Source organism: Lactuca sativa, chromosome 3 (genome assembly GCF_002870075.4).
Source record: "Lactuca sativa cultivar Salinas chromosome 3, Lsat_Salinas_v11, whole genome shotgun sequence".
NCBI lineage: Eukaryota > Viridiplantae > Streptophyta > Magnoliopsida > Asterales > Asteraceae > Lactuca > Lactuca sativa.
In genome coordinates this window covers 243,128,868-243,150,223 of record NC_056625.2, presented here as the reverse complement: position 1 = coordinate 243,150,223, position 21,356 = coordinate 243,128,868, and the positions used below count along the sequence as shown (strand labels likewise).

The 21,356-nt window shown below is 34.9% G+C and overlaps 1 protein-coding gene across 1 annotated transcript; it reads right to left on the bottom strand.

The window, feature by feature from the left end:
- Positions 1–1,228: 1,228 nt before the first annotated feature.
- On the bottom strand, positions 1,229–1,978 carry LOC111893928 (uncharacterized). Its single transcript, XM_023890004.3, has 2 exons — positions 1,879–1,978; positions 1,229–1,802 (listed from the first exon to the last, which is right to left on the bottom strand). Exons 1-2 carry the CDS (start codon positions 1,913–1,915, stop codon positions 1,453–1,455), a joined length of 387 nt encoding a protein of 128 aa, XP_023745772.1. The 5' UTR covers positions 1,916–1,978; the 3' UTR covers positions 1,229–1,452.
- Positions 1,979–21,356: the final 19,378 nt, after the last annotated feature.

Genomic DNA, 21,356 nt, shown 5'->3' with positions numbered 1-21,356 from the left:
ATTGATTTCACGACAAAAATATGAGAGCTTCTGCTAATTCATCAGGTTCCAAATTCATTGGCTCTAACTCTTTATAAATTTCATCACCTGTATAAACCCGATGATGAGAGTTTTCGAAGATTTTGTTACCCTCCCTCATAGCAGAAGCCACATCTTTAATTGTATTCGTAATAACCTTTTCAAACGATTCAGGTTCAGCTTCAGGTTCATCTTCATCTTCAATTTCATGTTTCCTTTTTTTTTTTCTTTTGTACTTCTTAGAACTTGAATTTTGCACCGGTGAAAGCATGTAGGAGATAACACTTGAATATCATCAAGACCATCATCATCATCATCACTATTTTTTGTTGTTTCTCAAGTGTAATGTCATTGTTTGCTAGTAACTGATCCACTTCTTCAATTGTTTCTACTTTGATATCTCCAGTCTTGTTCAATCGAGCATTCTTCTCTTTCGAGGTTTCAACATGCACCCCTGAAGCCCTATCTTTCGCAAACAAAGCTATCATTTCATTGTAGTTTGGTATTTTTTTTGGACTTCAATGAAATTGCCCCTGGCTTTGACTGTAACACACAATCCCAAATACAATTATTGTTAGAAAAATAACATAAATGTATACAAACTAAGTAACATGCAATAAAAGAAACTTACATTAATTAGGTTGGCCCATACTTCCTCGTCCGCTTCAATTAATTGTGTTTCAGAATTCCAACCGAACCCACTCAATGAAGTTCCGCGGATCATGTCATACCATTACGAGAAACTTAATTTTAAAGTTTTCAAACGATTCTTTAAATGATTTTTTGTTAAACTCTTCCTAAAATTTTGATTAAGCTCCTCCACCATGTTTTTGTACGCTTGTGGGATGAAACTCCCACTCGCAAGAAACTTAATTTTAAAGTTTTCAAACGATTCTTTAAATGATTTTTTGTTAAACTCTTCCCAAACTTTTGATTAAGCTCCTCCACCATGTTATTGTACGCTTATGGGATGAAACTCCTACTAATCCTTAATCCTTTCTCATCTTGTGTCATCATAGATTGAATAAAACAATAATCCATCCATTCTGTCCATTTTATTTGTTCTTTCTTAGTAACTTGTTCTTTCTTCATCATTTTGACATGCATAACATCATAAATCAACAAAGCATGCATTGATAACATAAAAATACATACTTAGAGGATGTACAAATAATGAGTAAATAACATGTCCAAAGATAAATAACACAAATAAAGTCAAAAACTAACGATTCATACAAGATCAAGTCAAACACAAAAGATCCATACAAAATCAAATTGAAATGTTGTAATAAAAACTAGTAGCTACATTAACATATCTATCTCATGGTTTCGATTTGGCAAGTAATTAGTCCACATTTGATTTGCAATTAAGTTCCTCATTTGCTCTACCGCAACATTACCCTCACTTGTTTCTCTTATATTATGGCGCATTTCCTACCTTGGTTCATTTAACATCTCCTGTAGGACCTCATCTTTAAGATTTTTGTCTCGATCTTCTTCTAACAAAAAGTTATGTAAAATACAACATGCCAAGAAAATGTCTGATTGTGTTTCACAAGAATAAAAAGGTTCTTGTGTACTTCTAATGATAGGAAACCTTCTCTTTAGAACACCAAATGCCTGTTCTATAGCGTTACGTAATGAAACATCATAGAGATTAAACAACTCTTTTGCATTCTTAGGGGCCCGAGCAGAATACTCTTTCAAATGATATCTGACACCGCGATATGGTGCCATTTGTGTAGTTGTATGAGGCAAACTAGCATCTACCAAACAGTATCGGCCTACAAATAAGTTGTAATTTGTTATGTATTAAAAATTATATTACATATAAGAGTAATTTTGATATTAAAAATTTACCCTTTGGAATTAAGATTATCTTCTTTATTGAGTGCATTCTTTAGTATCCTTGAGTCTGATGTTGTACCCTCCTAGCCACTTAAAATATACGTAAACTTTAAATCAAATGTACAAGCAACTAAAACGTTTATCGTAGGGTATCCCTTGCGACCACAATATCTAGGGGCATCTTTGTTAGGTACTTTGACACGAACATGTGTCCTGTCAATTGCACCTATACAATTCTTGAAGTAAGGATAAAATCGTTTTTTTTCTTGAATTTCTTTTTGTACAACATCACCTATTGGTTGTTGAATATAATGACTTTCCAGTGATATAATTACCCGAAGAACTCTATGGAAGCACCTACTTGTAGTGGATTTAGAGCGACGGTACAACTAAGAGACAAATCGATTTATAAAATCATTTCCGACAATGTGCAACAATCTTGCAACATGCTCTTCAACGGACATGCGTTGAGTAGCTGGAAGACCACCAACTTGTTGTAAGATAGTGCACAATTTCTTAAAAGCCTGCTCACTCATACGAATAAGTTCACAACATTGACCACCGTTTGAAAGGTCGTGTAGCAATTGTTTGTGTATATGTTGTCGTTTTAAAATAAGTTTCCTAGAAGGTAATTTGGGACGGTTTGTGTTGGCAAGGGCACGATGTGTCAGAATGGCCATCGACAAGCAAAGCAGATGAACTACTTGCCTTTGCCTGGCTCTCAAAAATTGAGCGGGTGTTTGTAGCTCACTATCCATCTAAAATGTTACCTATTTTATTGAAATTATTAAACTATGATTCTTGTGTTGTATTTGGATGTATAGGGTATATTATGGTTATTAAAATGTGATTCTTGAAAGTTTCGTTCATTTGGTCACTATGGTATATTTGCTTATCAATTTCGGTCAAAGAGAAAAAAATGTTCATAATAAAAGATTAAACTGATAAGCTCAAGAAATTTATGGAACCAAAATTGCTAAAGTGAAGTATAACCAAGGATCAAAAATGTAATTTAACAAACATATTATAAGAACATGTCTAAGAGTTTCTAGTTAGGAGGTGATACATCATTTTATTAAAATAGTCATTTCGTTATTTATAAAATAACATGAAACGTGAAAACCATTAATTTTAGTTAGTGATACGAATAAGGAGAAAAATTTATGAACTACTTAAAACACGTAAAAATATAATATTGTTTAGTTCAAGTTTTTGGTAAAGTTTTGCATAAAATTAGTTTAAACACCAAAATATCAACATTTAAAAACCAATTTCGCTTTTTTATTATAATCAACTTCAGCCCAAATGCATATCTTTGTTTAAAAACTTGCAGTAAATGACAATGTACTTTAATTTTTTCTAAATAAATGGAAAGCTAATGCAGGGATAAAGTGGTAATTTCATTAAAAATTTTGGATTTTCAAAACTGCATGAAAGTTCGATGATATAAAATGTTTTAAAGGAAAAGTATGAAGCTATAAATAGCAACATTGAATTTTCTATTTTTCATGGTTTTGAAGTATACGGCAGGGTAAAATAGTCATTGAATTAAAAAAATCAATTTTCAAATTTGTAGGACAATATGTTATTGATTATATTGCAGGATGATGCTATAAGACCATAATTTAATTTGCCTTAAATCATTGAATAATAACTAAACTTGAGCCATTAGTCAAACTAAAAAATCCAACAATTAAAGTTTACTGTTAAAATTTTCAGAGTTGCAAAGAAAACCCAAAACTATTGGTTGGACCTAGTCAATTTATTATTAAACTGAAAGTTTATAGTGCAAAATCGAAACAGTACCAAATTAGTTATACACGACCTTTATGTATAAGAATGCAATCAAAATTATTTGACGTGCCCAACTAGCACCAAATATGATGTGAATATATAAATGCCAATTAAATACAAAACTAACACCAAATTACAAACATAGAAGAAATATTAAGAAGAAATCTAAGAAGAGATGAAATGGACTGTCTTGTATTCATTATAGAATGGCATCATGTATAAGAAAGACAAAAGAGAAATCAAAGAAGATAAGAAACCTGATGATGGAAGCATGAATAGAGGATGAAGCAGTGAGTTGTGAACAGAGCATGAAACAAAGGATGAGAAGCAGCGATTTTTTTTTCTGCGTGTTGTTTTTATATGTGATTATATATGGTTCAAGGGTAGTTTGGTTATCACTAGGATATTCTATTTATCAATGGTTCTCTTCTCTCCAAATCTCTCCAATTTTGGAGGAAGATTAGGAGAGAAAAGATACCTCCAATTTCCATTCCTTTCTTCCCAAATCACTCCACAAAATAAACTCGGGAACACTGTAGACTCCTTCTTTCTCACCGATTCCCTCCTTTTCTTTCCTTGTCCCTCGTTAATTGTAACTCGGGAACATGGTATAAGGTCAAATTTAGTCCGTTTTTAGTTATATCTAAAGAAGAATAATTTAGGAAGATAATTATATTTTAAAATCATTAAAAATACATACTCAAGTTTGGTATGTTTAAAAGAAATCATTCAAATAAGATTTTTGTATAAAAACACTAATAAACTATATATTTTGTTCAAATGTCATTTTATAGTAACTGGAATTTGTAAGTGATGGGCAAGATATTATATGTGAAAGTTAATTAAGAGAAAATGACTCGTGATGGTAACTATGTTTCATAATCGTTCATAAAACATCATCTAAATTTGGTATGTTAAAAAACATAATCCAAATAACATCTTAGTATAGAAAACACCAACGAACTATGCATCGTGTGTAAATGTTAACCACTAGTAACCAACTCTCTGTTTGTTGGTGAAATGACATTAATTGATATATCCCACATTTATAGACTGATTTAGGGATTTTTCATGAACGAATGACTTCTTCTTTCTACTACATTCATGATCTCCAACTCAAACTCATGCAATTAAAAGACATATAAGATATTTGATGATGCAAACCCTTCTGGTTATGGGCACCCTTCTCAAATTTGGACATCAACCATGAAGACTAATCATGGTAAAAAGTTCAGGGTTTCTCCCAACCGAATGGTAATTAAGTTTAACTGTTTTATCTGTAGAGATTTATTCACAAATTTGGTTTTTAAAATGAAAAAAAATGACAATGGAAGCAGTATAAAGTTTGAATAACATAAAACAATTTTATTCCCACAAATGATCATTTTGCATGAACATGAAAGATTAAAACAACCATAAAAGGATTAAGAAGTACAACCGATGAAGACTTTGAATCCTCTTGAGATGTTGGAAGTTGATGAAGTGTGGCAAGAACCCAAAGAGTGATCATCTAAAGATTGACACCAACAATTACCAACTTAACTTGGATACTTATCCTAAACTCTTAAGCTTCTAAGACAAAATAACAATTGTCTTTAAAGAAAGAATGCAAGTATCATTTTGTTTCTACTTTGTCTTAAAAATTAAGATGGATGAGAAGATAGAAAAAATAGAGTGTGTTCGGCTTTAAGAAGTGAGGAGGAAAAGTCAAGTGTAAAGCCTTTATGCTTATCCCTTTACCTATTATGTCTTAACCTTTTAAGACACCCCATACTTCTATGATTAATGATGTTAAAGATGCATGCTTCTTAAGCATGTCTAACATTGTATTATAATCAAAAGCCTTTATATCTTGTCCCCTTACTAGCCTCCTGATTTTAAGAAAGAAAGGGGACAAAAGTTTATAAAAAAAATCTTCTAAACATTTATAAGATATAAACTTATGTACATATATATTAGATAAAACCCTTTTTGGTCCAAAAGGACGTACATGACATTATATATCATACATTATGATATATTTTGATACTTTAGATTGAAAAATATTGTTTCCATGAAATAGATAATTTCCAATTAATTATAAGAGATAAATATTTATCAAGAATCATTCTTATAAATAATTTATTTGTGTTAGTGTGACTCTTTATGATCATATGTAATTAGCAAATATCATTCTAAAATGATTCTTGAGCATGTAGATCTTCCAATCTTCTACTTCCACATGACTTATTATAGTTTGATATATATACACTGGTGATCAGCTAGCAACATTTCACTTCCCTCAATAACACACAACGAAGTGTCATTTAACAACATCCAATTCCCAAAAAGATCAAAGCTCCAATTGATGTATAAGGTAAGTTATCAGTTATCCCTTTTTCCAAAACATCATGTTGAACATGAAATGGGGGTCGCAATCAATCCCATTTAGTTCCACATTTAGTAAGACACCTTATATGTATAACTCCCAACACATATGAGGAACAAATCTCCTCTTGAATACATGCGCCTCTTGCATACTCCATACTATACCTAATAATGGACTTCATAACTTCCTACTCAAAGAACATGATTTAACCATATCAAAGTATAGCATTCCCCATACTCATGTCCAAAATATGTATCTTAGGTCTAAGAGTACAAATATATTACCTTTATAAAGTATCACTCATGATACCAATCCATGAAGTGATCTTGAAATGGGTCATGTCCAATATTTGTTCTCTAACAAGTACCTATGAACTTGGCATTAACAATTTTCCTAATTTCATATTATGAAAGTCAACCAATCCAATTTATATTAGTCTTTCATCATAGTTGTTCCCACAATTATGACTGACTATGGACCTTCTTTAAATAGTTATATTATTTATGGATTAAACATGCTAATATAAGACACACCAAATATTAATGAAAGGATTATATATTAATTTATCAAAATAATAAAATAGTTGTTGCTATAATGTTCTAATATCCAAATACTAACTTCAAATCAAATCAAATTAATATAATAACGACGTCTTATTGCTCAAGTGCGACCTTCGTGTATAGCTCATGGAAGGGCTTCGTGAATGGATCCAACTTAATTTTGATATGTGTGAATTCTACAAATACATTCTACTAATTTGACTTTATTCTAAATATAGTTAAATCTTTGGAGAATATGATTGGTGTTGTGATGTGATTTATAGTCCTTAGCTTGAGTAGGTGAACTCTCATTGTCACAAAAGATTTCTAAGGGCGCTTAAATAGCGGGATTGATCGTAGCTTTTCACTGAACTTTTCATCCAATCTTATTCAGTTGCAGTTTCTGAAGCAACAGTGTATTCTTATTATGTAGTAGATTATGAAACTATGTTTTTCTTGAAGCTCGTTCCAACCAAATTCCTTCTTCATTCATAATGAAGTCATAACTTGATTATAATTCATAATTATCTTGATCTGTTTTGAAGTTAGAGTTGGAAATAATGTCGAATGTCATTAACTATTGGTAATATTTTTAATAATAGCAAGGCCTTTTGGGTTTCCCTTATGACCTATTTGAGCAATTAAAATACAAAATAAATTTAGGAGAAGTTATTTTATTAATTTTTCATGTTTTGATAAATTAATTAGTAGCTATCTTAGAATTAAATGAGAATTAATTAATCAGAGAGGTTGTATGTTAACTAAAAGTTAACTAATTGGAACATTCTATAATCCTTCAGGGATAAAGGTGGAAAAATTTGATAAGGATTATCTAGTATTTTGGAGTTGCTTTGGGATTAGACAATGGAAGCCTATAAATAGGGAGCTAAGGAACAAACCCTAGATGCTCCTTATGAAACATCCCAAAAATATGGTCCAAAAATTTCATTTTAATTTATTAATAAAACCATAGTAACCCCAAACATCTCATAAAACATAAGTGATAGTATCTTAAAACATCATATCAAAACACTGTATCAAAATCATATGTCCAAATATTAGAGTAAATTATCCCAGGCTAAACGCTATGGTGTGTGCAATGCAATCATCCCGAGCTCTTCCCTTTACTAGCGGAAGTACCTGAAACCAAAACTGAAAACTGTAAGCACGAAGCTTAGTGAGTCTCCCCAAACTACCACATACCATACACATAATCACATAAACACATAACTTAGGCCTAGCCCACTACATCGGGCCCCGCCTGACATTAAACCGAAGTCCGGCATCAAGCCCTACTCGACATCAGACCGAAATCCGGCATCAGGGCCCGCCTGGCATCGAGAAAAGCTCGGTATACATAAGTATATCAACAAAAACACATAGCATAAACATATAAAAATTCCTTGGGCTTACCCCGAAATTGGACTGAAGTCCAAAAACATTCAAACAGACACATGCAAGAATCACGAAGACATCAAGCATACAAACATTCCTCGGGCTTGCCCCGACATCAGACCGAAATCCGAAAACATATAAACCTACATCGGGCACAACCCAGCATCAGACCTTAGTCTGGTATATGCTAACATACATAAACGGGACAACATTGGTGCCTTCGACCCGTTCCTACTGGAAGAAAAGTCACCTCTCAAAGCTAACTGTGAAATCTCGTGGTGAAGAATCTCTAACGGCTGCTTCAACGACTTCCAGACTATCATTATCACAATAACACTTAGTCAAAATCCAATAATCCTTCTTAGGGTAAAGTGACCATTTTACCCCTGGTCAAAGTCAACATTCTGGGTTGACTCAACTCACCGAGTTGACCCATCAACTCGCCGAGTTCCATAACTCAGAAACCCTAAAATCGCGATCCGACTCGTCATGCTCCTCACGAACCCATCAAGTTTCCTTGTCATCGGAATCAGGACTTTCTAGTTCCACTCGTCGATTTCGTCCTGAGCTCATCGAGTTTTTCCTTCTATGGGGTCGGGGCATTTCGACCCAACTTCTTGAGTTCCTTTATGGACTCGATGAGTTCTTTAGTCTGTTAAGCCATATTAATGGATTAAGCTCCTATTCTTCATATCTAAGCATCATACTTCCCATATACACTGAAAATGTCCTTTTAAGGGTAAAGTTTCCAACTTTACTCGTTAATACCCTCACTTAACGATTTTAGCTCAGACCCTAACTCTTTAGGAGTTAGATCTTGATCCTAAATCCATCAATACTCTAAACCAAGGCATATAAACTAAAATCTAGACCCTAGGCACTACATGAACACGTAAAGCTTCCACCTTTCTCTCCATGCATGGCGTTTTGGAGCTTAAAAGGCCAAAATGACATCTTATAGCTTGCATGGGGCTTCAATGGCCATAAAGTTTGTACCTTTATGCCATGAAAGCCCTCCATGATTCCAGATTTGATGGTTTACTCACTTGGGACATCCATATACGAAAGATCAAGCTTCTTGGACCAAAAACCCAATAAAAGTGATAGAGACGATATCAAAGAAATCAGTAAGCAAGTTTGAGACTTGCTTACCAGAAAATACTAAGAATGAAATGAAGTTTTTTGATCCATATCTCCTTCTTGAGTCTTCAAGCTTCTCCTTCTTCCACAAGCTTCACACACACAAGATTTTTCTCAAAAATGACTTACAAGCTCACACAATGCATTAGGGTTTCGAGATTTAGGGTTTGGGACTTGGAGGTTGGAAGTGAGGCCATCATGTGGGGATTAGGATGCTTAAATAGGGTGAAAAACCACGAAATTAGGATTTCATTCTGGCAGCCCTACTCGTCAAGTTGGGGCTCTCAACTCGTTGAGTAGGTTACTTAAAACCTACGTCACTTCTGGTCTCTACTCGACGAGTTTGGGGCTCCCAACTCATTGAGTTGCTCTACAGAAATGAATAATTTATAGTTTAAATGCGTACCAGGAACCAGGCGTTACACCTTACTCTTCCAAAAAAATTTTCTCCCTTGCTTTGTACCATATTGGAAGAAAATCCTAACTTTTCTAGGGTTTGTAAAGTTTTCGTTCCTAGCCTACCCTCTCCTATGGTTTTGTTGGCTTGATTTTTTTTCGGTGTTCTTGGGTATGATACCATTAGAGGAATTCTACTTTGGGTCCTCTCATGCAAGCAAAGCTGTCAAGAAACCAATCTTAGGTAAGGAGATATCTAGCTAATAAAGAGGTATATATGTTTTTCATATTATTCTAGCAGTTATAATAATAAAGTGAAACTTAGATCCTCATAGGTTGCATGAAAAACATAGAATTTTGTTATATGCTTTCGCTTCTCATAATTGTGTGTTAGTGTATAGAAAATCTAATAGTGGTATCATAACCTTAGTTCATAATTATTTGTACTGCTAGATCCAAATTTATTTGGGTTAAATATTGTTTTATGTTTAGGGTTTTACGGTGAGAAAGATTTATTTTCGTGTTTATATGGTCATTTTATGTTTTACTTGTGCTCTAAGCTAGGGTTTAATGACCATAACCTTATAACTAAAGTCGAAAAGAAACTTGGAGAATCGAATGACCACGACACGCCTCCTCTCAGGCACGCCGCGCCTCTACCATATTCACCTCCTTAAAACCCTAACTTGTTTCACAAGTTTCCTAACTTGTCTTGCAAGAAACAACCTTGAATATTTTTTTAAAATTTTTGGATAATACCTCTTTTAATTTAAATATTGATAAGCGTTTGGTAGAAAAATGTACCAAATAAATAGCAACCTAATTAGTAAAGGTTGTGGTTTTGTAATTAGAACCTTACATAAGATCCCAAGGTGCAAGACACAAGAATTACGAGGAAATCCGTTTATCTTTACTAAGATTTCTGACACAAAACCTTGGGATCCAGAAGTATTGGGGCTACCTTTGATATTTTATTGAATAATCATACCATTACAAATTGTTGTGACTTTCGTTGTAGACTATAAGTAAAAAAAGAGTGTATTCGTGAGTATAACTGCTTATTTATATATGAGAATTCCTAATGGCTATAAGCTATATCCCTAGAATCTCGACATTATCTTCTCTTCCAAGATTCTTGATGATCAATTTTCCCTTATCCTGAATTTCTTAATGACCAAGTCTTTTCTTCACATTTCCTATGATAAATCTGATTTGACCGGGTGTTGACACATTCAGGACATCGATCAAAGAAATACACAGATAAATAGCATACATGAAGGTAAATAATTTCTAGCATCTTTGTCAAAATTTTGGGCAAGATCCTGATCAACATGTTACCCCAAATCCTATATAAGATTTTATAGAGACTTTATACCCATAACAATTGCCCCTTAAAATATGAATTTAAAGATAAAGTTAGATTTTAAAATTTTAAAATTCCAAGAATATGCCTAGTAGGATAGTGATAAGATGCAACACTTACCTTTATTTTCAAAACATCATCGTTTTGCATTCTAGATTCTCGAGAATGCTATAAATTGGAGGCACGATTTCAAATGAAAACCCTTTTTTTTTTCTCTCAGCTGAATTCCTATGTCTTCTCTTAGGTATGTTTTTTTAATCCTTTATGTTTTCTTCCTCTATGATAATGGAAAAGAAGAACATACGTTCTAATGTAACGTCCTAAAAATTCATAGAAAAATTTTCATTTTAAAATCAGAAAGTGATAAATACTGATTCCAAAACCAACCAATATCAATTAAAAAACTAACATCAGAGTATAACTCACAAATAGCCAATACGGAAAACTCTAGGGGGATACTGTGTAGTCATGTTGGGACCTTCCCTTTAGAACCAAAGTACCTGAAACCAGAAACATAAAACCATAAGCACGAAGCTTAGTGAGTTCCCCAAAATAGCAGATACATACATACAATGGGCCCCACCCGATACCTATATGTCAGTAACATGCAATGGGCCCCACACAACACATTCATCAGGGCCCACCTGGTATACATACAAAAACATACAATACATACAAGAGTCACACAGACAACTAGCATCCTATAAACATACACCAATGGGCCGACATTGGTGTCTTCGACCCGTAAATACTATGAGGAGAATCACCTCAATCCGAAGATAGCCAAAACTTAGACACACGTTGATGCTACAAAAGCTCCTCACACTGAACGTATCAAAATTAAACCCTAATTAAGAATTAAGGTAATAATTTATAATCAAAGGTCCCTTTCATATTCTCTCTCACTAGGGTAAAAGTCCATTTTCCTTTTCCAAGCCGAACCCACCCAAACATGGCTAAAGGCCCAAAAATGGCCCAAGTACACATCTAGGAGTACACCATGCATACTCCAACCTTACGATCTACATATTGATCAATCACTGAAAAGGAAACAGGTCAAAACCTGTTGCACGCTGCATAACAGAGAGTTACACCCAACTTACTCGAGCACGATGCCAACCTTTGTGTTAATCTCTTAATAACTTGAGACTAAACACCTAACACCCGAATCTGACTCTTATTGACATCCTATGTCATAAAGTTCATGACTTTATGACTTTGAATGGCTTAATGGGATCCAAAAATCAAACCCTTGATCCATAACACACTTTATTAACCTCAAACTCTTACATGGGTGAGAAATAGCAACAAAGACTTCATTTTTCTGACACAAGGTCCTCGAAAACAGCATAAAGTAACAATATTGAGCATTGGAGTAGCTTTTACTCACAAGAACCAAAACCATGGGTCCAAAGGCTTGTAAAGCAAGGCTCTAACCTAGATCTATTCATAGAACCATAAACTTGAGAGCTTTATATCTCTAGTATCTTGCAAAGGTGATGAAGGTTTTGGATATTGAAACTTCAAGCTCACCAAGGCTTCTATAATAGATTCCTTTTTCACAAGATCACATCAAAAGCCCACACCAAGACCTTAAACTCTCACAAATGTGGCTAGGGTTTCGAGTTGACAGGATGAGGGAATGGAGGTTGAAGATAAGGGATGTCTCAAGGACATACGGTCTTTAGATAAGGTCTAAACCCTAAAGACTAGGGTTTGGGAGCTACATGAGTACACCCTACATACTTAAGGATGCTCGCATCCACTTTAATGATGTACGCCTAATGTACATTCTATGTACGAACAACGTGCAGACCAATTCTTATTTCCATGTTAACATCCAACAACCATAACTTGCTCTTCCCAACTCCGTTTTCGGTGTTCCTTATATGCACAGAAAGGTCTTGAAAAGACCCACAATCCAATATAGTTGACTTACCATAAACTATTCAAACACCATAACCCTTGCAAGAAGCCTGATCTATAACTTTTCCCTTTCTACCCTTTGGTCCAACACACAAATAAAATAGTTTGAGCCTCAAAACCCACATTACTAACCTTGAGTAAGGCCCAAAACTTCCTTTACTCAAAGCCCAAAACCCTTTTCATGATTGAACCTTGGATCATGGCCCTGAATTAAGGAACGACCCGAAACAAGGTGTTACATCCAAAATCACAATTGCCAATGACATTATCAACCGAGATTGTTTAGAAAATCCTGGGGAGGAGGTGAAGGGGATTATTTGTGGAGCTACAATTTTTTTTGCGATGTCCATCCTTCAGGCTCTTCTTAAAATGGTGGAGGATCTTGAATTGAGTAAACAAGGTTAATGGGACATGGAAGCATGTCATGAATCTTTAGAGAACCTTGTTGTGGAGATGGGCGATAGTGCTTTTATTGATAAAGATGGAAGCTGGTTAAGAAGAAGAAAATAATGGGAGAGGAACCAGAAGTGGTTGAGAATACATGTACAGATGCTAGCAAGGATGTTGAGGAAGGTACGATAGAGAAGGGAGAAGAAGGTGAGGCAGTTGAAGGTGGTGGGGAGGTTTAAGATTGATCTTTTTTCCACTGAAGGGTTTTGTTTGAAACAATTTTAACCTTTTGTTAATGTTGGTTGATAGTTGATGCCTTTGGGGCTTAAGATATGTAACATCTCAAAAATTCATAGTATTTTTTTTTTATTTTTAAAACAATAATCCATACAAACTATTCCAAAAATTGACCATGGTGAATATATTATTTAGAGAAAATATCATAAATTGACAATGCGGAAAACTCTAAGGGATGATGTAGTCATGTCAGACCCTTCTCTTTCGAACTAGAAGTACCTGAAACCATGAACAAAAAACTGTAAGCACAAAGTTTAGTGAGCTCCCCAGAATACCACATACCATACTTACAATAGAGATTGCTATGTTCCATCCATAGTCTTGCTATTATGCCATGAGCCGTATCATGGTCTTTCCTTGCCAAGCTGGGGACCAAAACCCTGGGTCTTACAGACAAGTGACAAGAGCCACCTCCCGGTCTTCCATTCAAGTATCACAAACACAACTAGCATACTACATATAACTGCTAAGGTCCGGTACATATAACTGTTAGGGGCGGTCCCTGGCCTTGCATACAATTTGCTGGTAGCCACCTCCAAGTCTGTCATACAAATGCCATGGGCCACCCCTGGTCTTCATATATCAAATAACACAGTGAGCCGAAATTTGTGCCTTCGACCCTCGAGTACAGTGAGGAGGCTTACCTAAATCATAAAGCTAACTAAAACCTCATGCAACGCTGCACCGACCACAACCAACAGCTCTCACCGCCAAAAGATGGAGACTAAACACCTCCTAACAATCCACACAAGGCAAACCCTAAGTCTACCTTCTAAAAATAGAGATTGAACAAAAGTCAACGCATGCTAAAAGTCAATGGTCAAAGTCAATGGCCAAAGTTGACTTTAGTCAACTGTCACGTCATGGCCTTCCTTGTCCAGGTCGTGGCCTTCACCCATCCAAACATATGGGAAATTCCCAGTCGCCACGCCGTGGAGACGTATGGCCATACGTGTGTACACTAGGTTTCGAGCATATTTATGTATTAAGATGCCTTCCTCGATTCCAAGAGCTGCAAAGCTCATATTTGGTCCATACTATGGTCTAAATGGATAAAGTTTCCAACTTTATCCATTAAGACATCCAAAGGGATCAAGATCTCAAACCCTTGGTCCAAATGAGGCCAAAATTCATAATGTCCTTAATTTGAAAATTTCCTTGACCCAACCACTCCAAAAGGGTGTATAATACCAGATCTATCATAAAGGTGGAAGCTTTCTAGACATTTATGTCCAATACATGTCTAAGATCAATTTTAGGTCAAAATGAGCTCTAAAGACCAAAAACTTGAGAAAATGACAATAACTTGCATCAAAGGCTAGATCCATAACATAAGAAGCTCTTGGGACTCATGATAGTTATAAAGTTGACAACTTTATGAGTTCCTTCCCTCCAACGTTGCTCAAATATAAGGAACATAAGATAAAATTCAAGATCTAACCACCAAAAGCCATAAATCTATGAACTTGGACACTTAAAAAGGTCGAGAGATGCCTAAAATAGGTCTTCAAGCTGGCCAAAATTCACCACAATCCTTTCCAACGCTTATTCCTCCTTCAAAAGTAACCAAAGACTCCCAAAATGAGCTCATACTTGCAAGAAGGATTAGGGTTATGGTTTTCTGAAACTTGAGGGTGATGGAGGCTGACAAGGAACCCTAATAATGGCTTAGAGGAGTTTAAATATGAAGTAAACCCTAAAATATTCATGAGTTTGGGACCGGACAACTGTCATGTCATGGCCTTCCTTGGACACGACGTGGTGGTCCAAAAAATCACGCGACCAATTAACTGTTTCCATGTTGCGGCCTTCCTTGGTCATGCCATGGCACATAGTTTCCTCCAAAACTCCATCTTAGGTACTTGTTAAAAGTAAGCACAACCAATATAGAACACATGTGTTACAAGTCTCCCCCACTTAAATTAGATTTCTTCCTCGAAATCACACATCACTATATTCCAAGCACCCCAGACAATTCGATTAATTCTTCTAGAACCCTAAACAAATCGACTCTAACATATGCTGACCTTCCAAAATAATAATCGATCCCAACCTTAATGATGGGTTTTGGCCATAAGAACATCCTATGTGCTCATACAAACCCTAATGCTTGGATCTAGGTTTCTCTATTGTACATGCAATTTATCCAAGACTATAAACCCTAGATCTAGCATATGATAATCAACACAACATATAATTAAGGTTTAGATCATACCTTGATTGTTATGTAGCAATAACAATCTCAAATCCTCCTTGTAATGACTTTAGAAAGCTTAGAGTCACAAATGTCACTCCTCTAATGGTTCACAAACACCAAGAGCAAGAGGATGAAGAAGAGAAGAGAAGGAGGCTCTCAAAAACGTGTGGAAACCCTAGATAATTTGTTCACCACGTTTTTGGAGCATAAGGGTTCTATATATAGTGAGGCTATTAGGGTTATCTAACAAGGAAACCCTAATTTGGATGCTTAAGCCCTAAGCAACCCATGGACTCCTTTCCTTAAAGGCCTTGGACGATTTCCAATGGGTTTCCCCATAGAATTCGTCCAACCTTATAATATAAGGCAATCCATAGCCCAATTGCAATTATCTTATAATTACAATTCCAGTCCCTTAAGTTTAATTAATCTCTTTTAGTCACAAACTTAATTCTTATTAATTCTTGACTAATATTAATTAAACAATATGATTTCTCCTATAATATATTATTCCCATAATATATTAATAAATCATATTTAATCATCTCTCTCCATAATTCATCCTATCAAGTTGCTTTGGTGAAGGCAACCCAAAAGGACCATGCACCATCAGGTCAAGTACATACCAAAATAGTTATGGACTTAGACACTAATCCAACACTTAACAGTACCCACATACTTACGACAAATGAATCCTTACCCCACCAACCTTAACCACTGAAGAATAACCATCACCACTCTGCTCAAAAATAAAAATCCAATACATTGTCTGACTTCTCAACATACGAAATCATTCTGGAACACTGTCAATATGACTCCACTTTGCAATCTGAAATGAAAAAAACCCTTCCAAACTTGAATTATCTTGTTGATATTACTGGAAAATAGAATCCTTGACGAATCATCGCTATCGTAAGGAACTTTCATATCAAAACAAGGGCGACTCTCATCATGAGTCTGAACCCTAAGTGCCAACCTAGTAGATAATTGTGTCGTGTGTAATGCTCTGTTCCCAGGTAAATTCCATAAAAACATAAATATTAATTTTTGTGCATTGTGTATTTATGCTATGCGTAAATTGTTGGATTAGGTGTCTAAGCCCATAACTATAATTGGTATGTACTTGACCCGAGAGAAACATGATCCATTTGGGTTGCATATCACCAGGACAATTTGATAGGATGGACTTTTGAGAAAAGGTTATTTATGATTTGTTAATATATTATAAGCTCTAATATATTAATATGAAATCATATTATTTAATTAATATTGATCAAGAATTAATTTTGTGATCAAAAGAGACTAATTAAATGTAGGGGGATTGATTTGGTAAATCATTCACTCTTATGGTGTGGGCCAATGATCCATGATTCTTTAGGTTAGGATAAACCAATGTTAGGGGTTTTAAACCCATGGAGCCTAAGGAATATGGAAGGACATACACATATAAGAAGCCCCTTATCATAGTGTAACCCTAATCTTGCCACACTATATAGGAAGCCCCTTAGCATCCAAAATGACACACTATTGATCCTTGGAGTTTCATGAGCCAATTTTGGTGCAAGAAATACTCTCTCAAAAGTATCGTTTGTTCTAGGTGTGTTGTGATTCCATTTGAGGTGCAACACTTGGGGCACTCGCCTTCTGCCTAGTGAACTCGCCGATTCCACTGGGTGTCTCGCCGAGTCCCCTCTTTAAATGGCCAACTCGACGAGTCCAGTTCATGTACTCGCCGAGTTGGTGCTCTAGTGGGCAGATGTTCGAGTTTTTTGGCCTATTTTGGATTAGAATCATTACCATAAAATGTTTTAGTTCATAAAATCTGATTTTGTTGATATGGTAATGATGATTCTCATCTAAATAAAAGATAATTGTCAAAGTTTCATGATTTGTATTAGTTTATATGATTAGGCTAATTTCTTTAAATTTGTTTGATATGAATTATCTTAATTTATGAGTTTAGTTAGATAATAGACAAATTGTTTGGTTTTGTTAGTTACAATTTTTTGATCTAGGTGTTTTTGATGAAATCCATAACTTGTACTCAAGTTATGGAAAATGAAAGGTCTCATTTTTAAATGTCATCTTAAATCGTTTTAAGTCTTCTATAACTTGTCCTCAAGTTATGGAACTTGAAGAGTCTTTTACATAAATATTTTTATAAACTCCATAACTTGTCCTCAAGTTATGGAATGCTAAGAGTCTTTTCATAAAACCTATATTAAACTCATAAGTTATGGATTCCAAAAGTTTTTGAATAGTTCAAACTTGCCCTCAAGTTTTTGAATTTGTAAATGCAAAGTCTCACTTTGAAACATTTAGTTCCAAACCATAGAATTTTAAAAGTTTAAAATTTAACCCTTATACTATTGTAATATTATAGGTTTAATATTTTTATATATGTATAAAAGTAAAGTCAGTCTTACCATTAGTATGCCTCATTCACGAAGCCAGTCTATAAGAAGGGTATAAGGTTACTGGCTATAAAATGGCAGTTTAATGGGTGTCCACTCTTACCTACCGCTTTGTTGACTGATGGAGGGTCGTTAGCTGAATGGGTTTGACAGGGCATTTAAATTCTCATTAAAAGTGTAATGAAATACTAAGTAACTAAACACTTATAAATTCCCAAACTTAGTTACTTAGGAAAAATGTGAATTTGGTGCTAACCCATGAAATTGCACTTTTTACCTTGTTAAGTCGTTAGTGGAGCATGTGTGGTTAATTGACACACTAATTTGGGACTAACAATGTGTGGAAAAGGGTAGCTTGATGTTAATCATAGATCAATGGAGCGTGTTTGGTTAACCGACACATTGATTAGGTGGTTGTAACATTGGGTGTACTAAGCTAATTTGCATGGTTATTCACACCTTGTTTGTGATCCTCGGCATCCCAGTCACAAACTTGAAGGGCACAATCGAGATTTAAACATGCCATTGAAAAGTTCAATGAATCTCAAAGGATCTAAGACTTTCAATCCATTTAAAACTTAATAACCAATTTCGTTTTTCATGGTGGAAATTGGTAAATCGTCATTTACCTACCTTCAAATATTTTGCATTCGGATTACGACATCGCTCTTCCGAAATGTAAAATATTGCGTTGGGTCCTAGCTTTAATATTTCATTTGGGTGTTATATTAAGGACTTAAATCAACTAACTTGAATTTCTCCCATTATAGATGTCTAGTTCAGACAACTATGGTCTTCCCAAATCTTTTGGAAAAAGCTTTCTTTATAAAGATGATTTTCCACAAGGTGATCAAGGTAAAAGATTGATCCCTTTTTCGTTCTGTAGTCCCTTCACTTCCTCCACCTCCTCCAATAATTCTACTTAACTCACAAGTTCTAGGTCACTCAAATCCCTATTGGCAGGAAGGAAAGTTTGTATATGGTCACGTCTTGGAGATGAAGTTACATACTGACAAGCCGGGAGAGTTGGGTGTCAAAGTCTCGAGGAAGTTGGCTGTTGACTGGGTTCTTCAGTCACTTCCTAAGTCATATAGCGGGTTCCCTTAGACTACTATATGGGAGATCACGCCATGACCCTTATTGATCTAACATATTTGCTTGTTGCTGCTGAATCAGAAATGGTTTGGTGCACTGGTAAAGCAAAATTGATTGGAAGATCTACTCCCTAAAATTCCATGGACACTGAAAATGGTAACATTGAAAGTCCAGAAAAGCTTTCTCTTTCTAATGGAAAGGGATCAGCCATGGTCAGGTCATTTGACCAAATGGTAAAGAGAAAATCTAAGTATGAGATAGTCCCGTGTACCAAAGAGTCCATATGTTTCTATTGCCAAAAGAAGGCGCATTGGTTACGAAGCTGCCAGATTTACCTGCAAGATCGCAAGGATGGTAAAGTCAAAAAATTTTATTCTACTTCAGGTAAAATCCACTGTCTAACTCTATTAAGTTCCTATTTGAAGATTCTTAATACATGATGCAATGCAATTAAGAGTTAAAAGAAGAGTAGGCTGAGTCTGATCGCGAAGAAATGAATTTCGATCGCATGGTTCGATGATCGGATTCTTGAGCTGCTTCTTAAGAGTTATAATAGATTGCTTCAAAATATTTAGAAACATAGTTTTCATTTGTAATTGCATTGTAAGGAAAAGTTTTCCACATTTTATAAATAAATAATATTTTGATTTTTTTTTATTTTATATCTCCTTACAATGGCTTTTGTGAAAATTGATGTTTATGTATTTTCTAGCAATGTTCAATATGGATTTGAATATTTCGTTTATGCTAGTGTCATAATTCATCAAATAAGGAAAGATTCTCATCACCCAAGTTTCAGTTGGATAGAAACTTGGAATCATGCAACTTGTATTGTGTGATGAATATAACCTTCATCTTTGGGAAATTAAGATTAATTCCCTGTTCACATGAATATGTGAGTCAAGTAAAGGACTAGGGGATCGGGAACACTGGGTGTGCGTTGGTCAGATCCACTACAAAGAATGATATGACTATTCGTCATGATTTACTAAATTTTAGTAAATATGGTTATGCTTACAAGTTTAAGTATAATTCTGAATCATTGGAAAAGTTCAATGTATGGCAGAATGAATGAAAAGAATCAAATTAGGCAGAAAGATAGAAGTTTCTCCAATCTGAAGATGGGAGAGTAGTTGAGTATCGTGTTTTATGATCATCTTACTGATTATGGAAAACCATGTCACAATTCACCCTATAAGGATATCTTAGTGCATTTGTATGGTTAAGAAGTGGAATCGTGAATTGTTGAAATGGTTAAATGTAGATGATGAGTCATACTTCGTTCCAAATCGAGTCCTAGGGCCATACTCCAAGATTGAGCCTTGAGTGACATAATCTTAATAAAGGTTTATAACACTTGTCAAATGTAGAGTAAAATGTTTATACTCTTGTACATTTGAAATTGGTAAGTTGTGATGTGTTGAATAAAACAATGACCAACTAAAGCTAATTGTGTGAAGTGTTAGTCTTGATTAGAATCCGCACTAACTCTTGAATATTTGTTTGTAAAGTAATGTTCCTTGACAAAGTGAATCGTATATGTCAAGAGTTCAGTAGGAGTCTTAAAGATCTTGATAGTTTGAAGAACTAATCAAGAGTAAATCTGTTGTTAAACACTAGCACAGGACTTGAGGTTTGTAACCTATCGTGTTGACATATTCTTGTTTCTGTGCCCGTTCCAGTTAAAGTTGACTATGCATGTGAGTTCTGGGAGTTCTCAGTTGTTTGCATAACAACTTGGAAGCAATGGTAGGCCCTTGTGCTGCTGTCACACCCCAAAACCAAGAACGGCGGAAACGTTCTGGGGCGGAGGACGTCATGTAATGTATCACAACAAATGTAAAGTAGTAAACAAGCAACAACATCATCCATTTCATTAATAGTATAATTTTGATTACAAGTGTGTTCTTTCATAGTATAAGACAACATGATAACTAATCAAAATAAAAGACGAGTCTTGACTGCTCCGTCTTCTCTAAACCTTGCATCGGCACCTGTCTATTTGTAACCTGAGAATACAAGTTATTTTGAAAGCGAGTATCAGCAATAAAGCTGGTGAATTCATAAGTATTTTAATGTTATTGCTTTAAAAAGTTGTTATGAAAGACTGGTGAATGTTTGATGAAACATTTAGTATAAGTATGAAAACCCTAGAAAATCCCATATTTCCTACTAG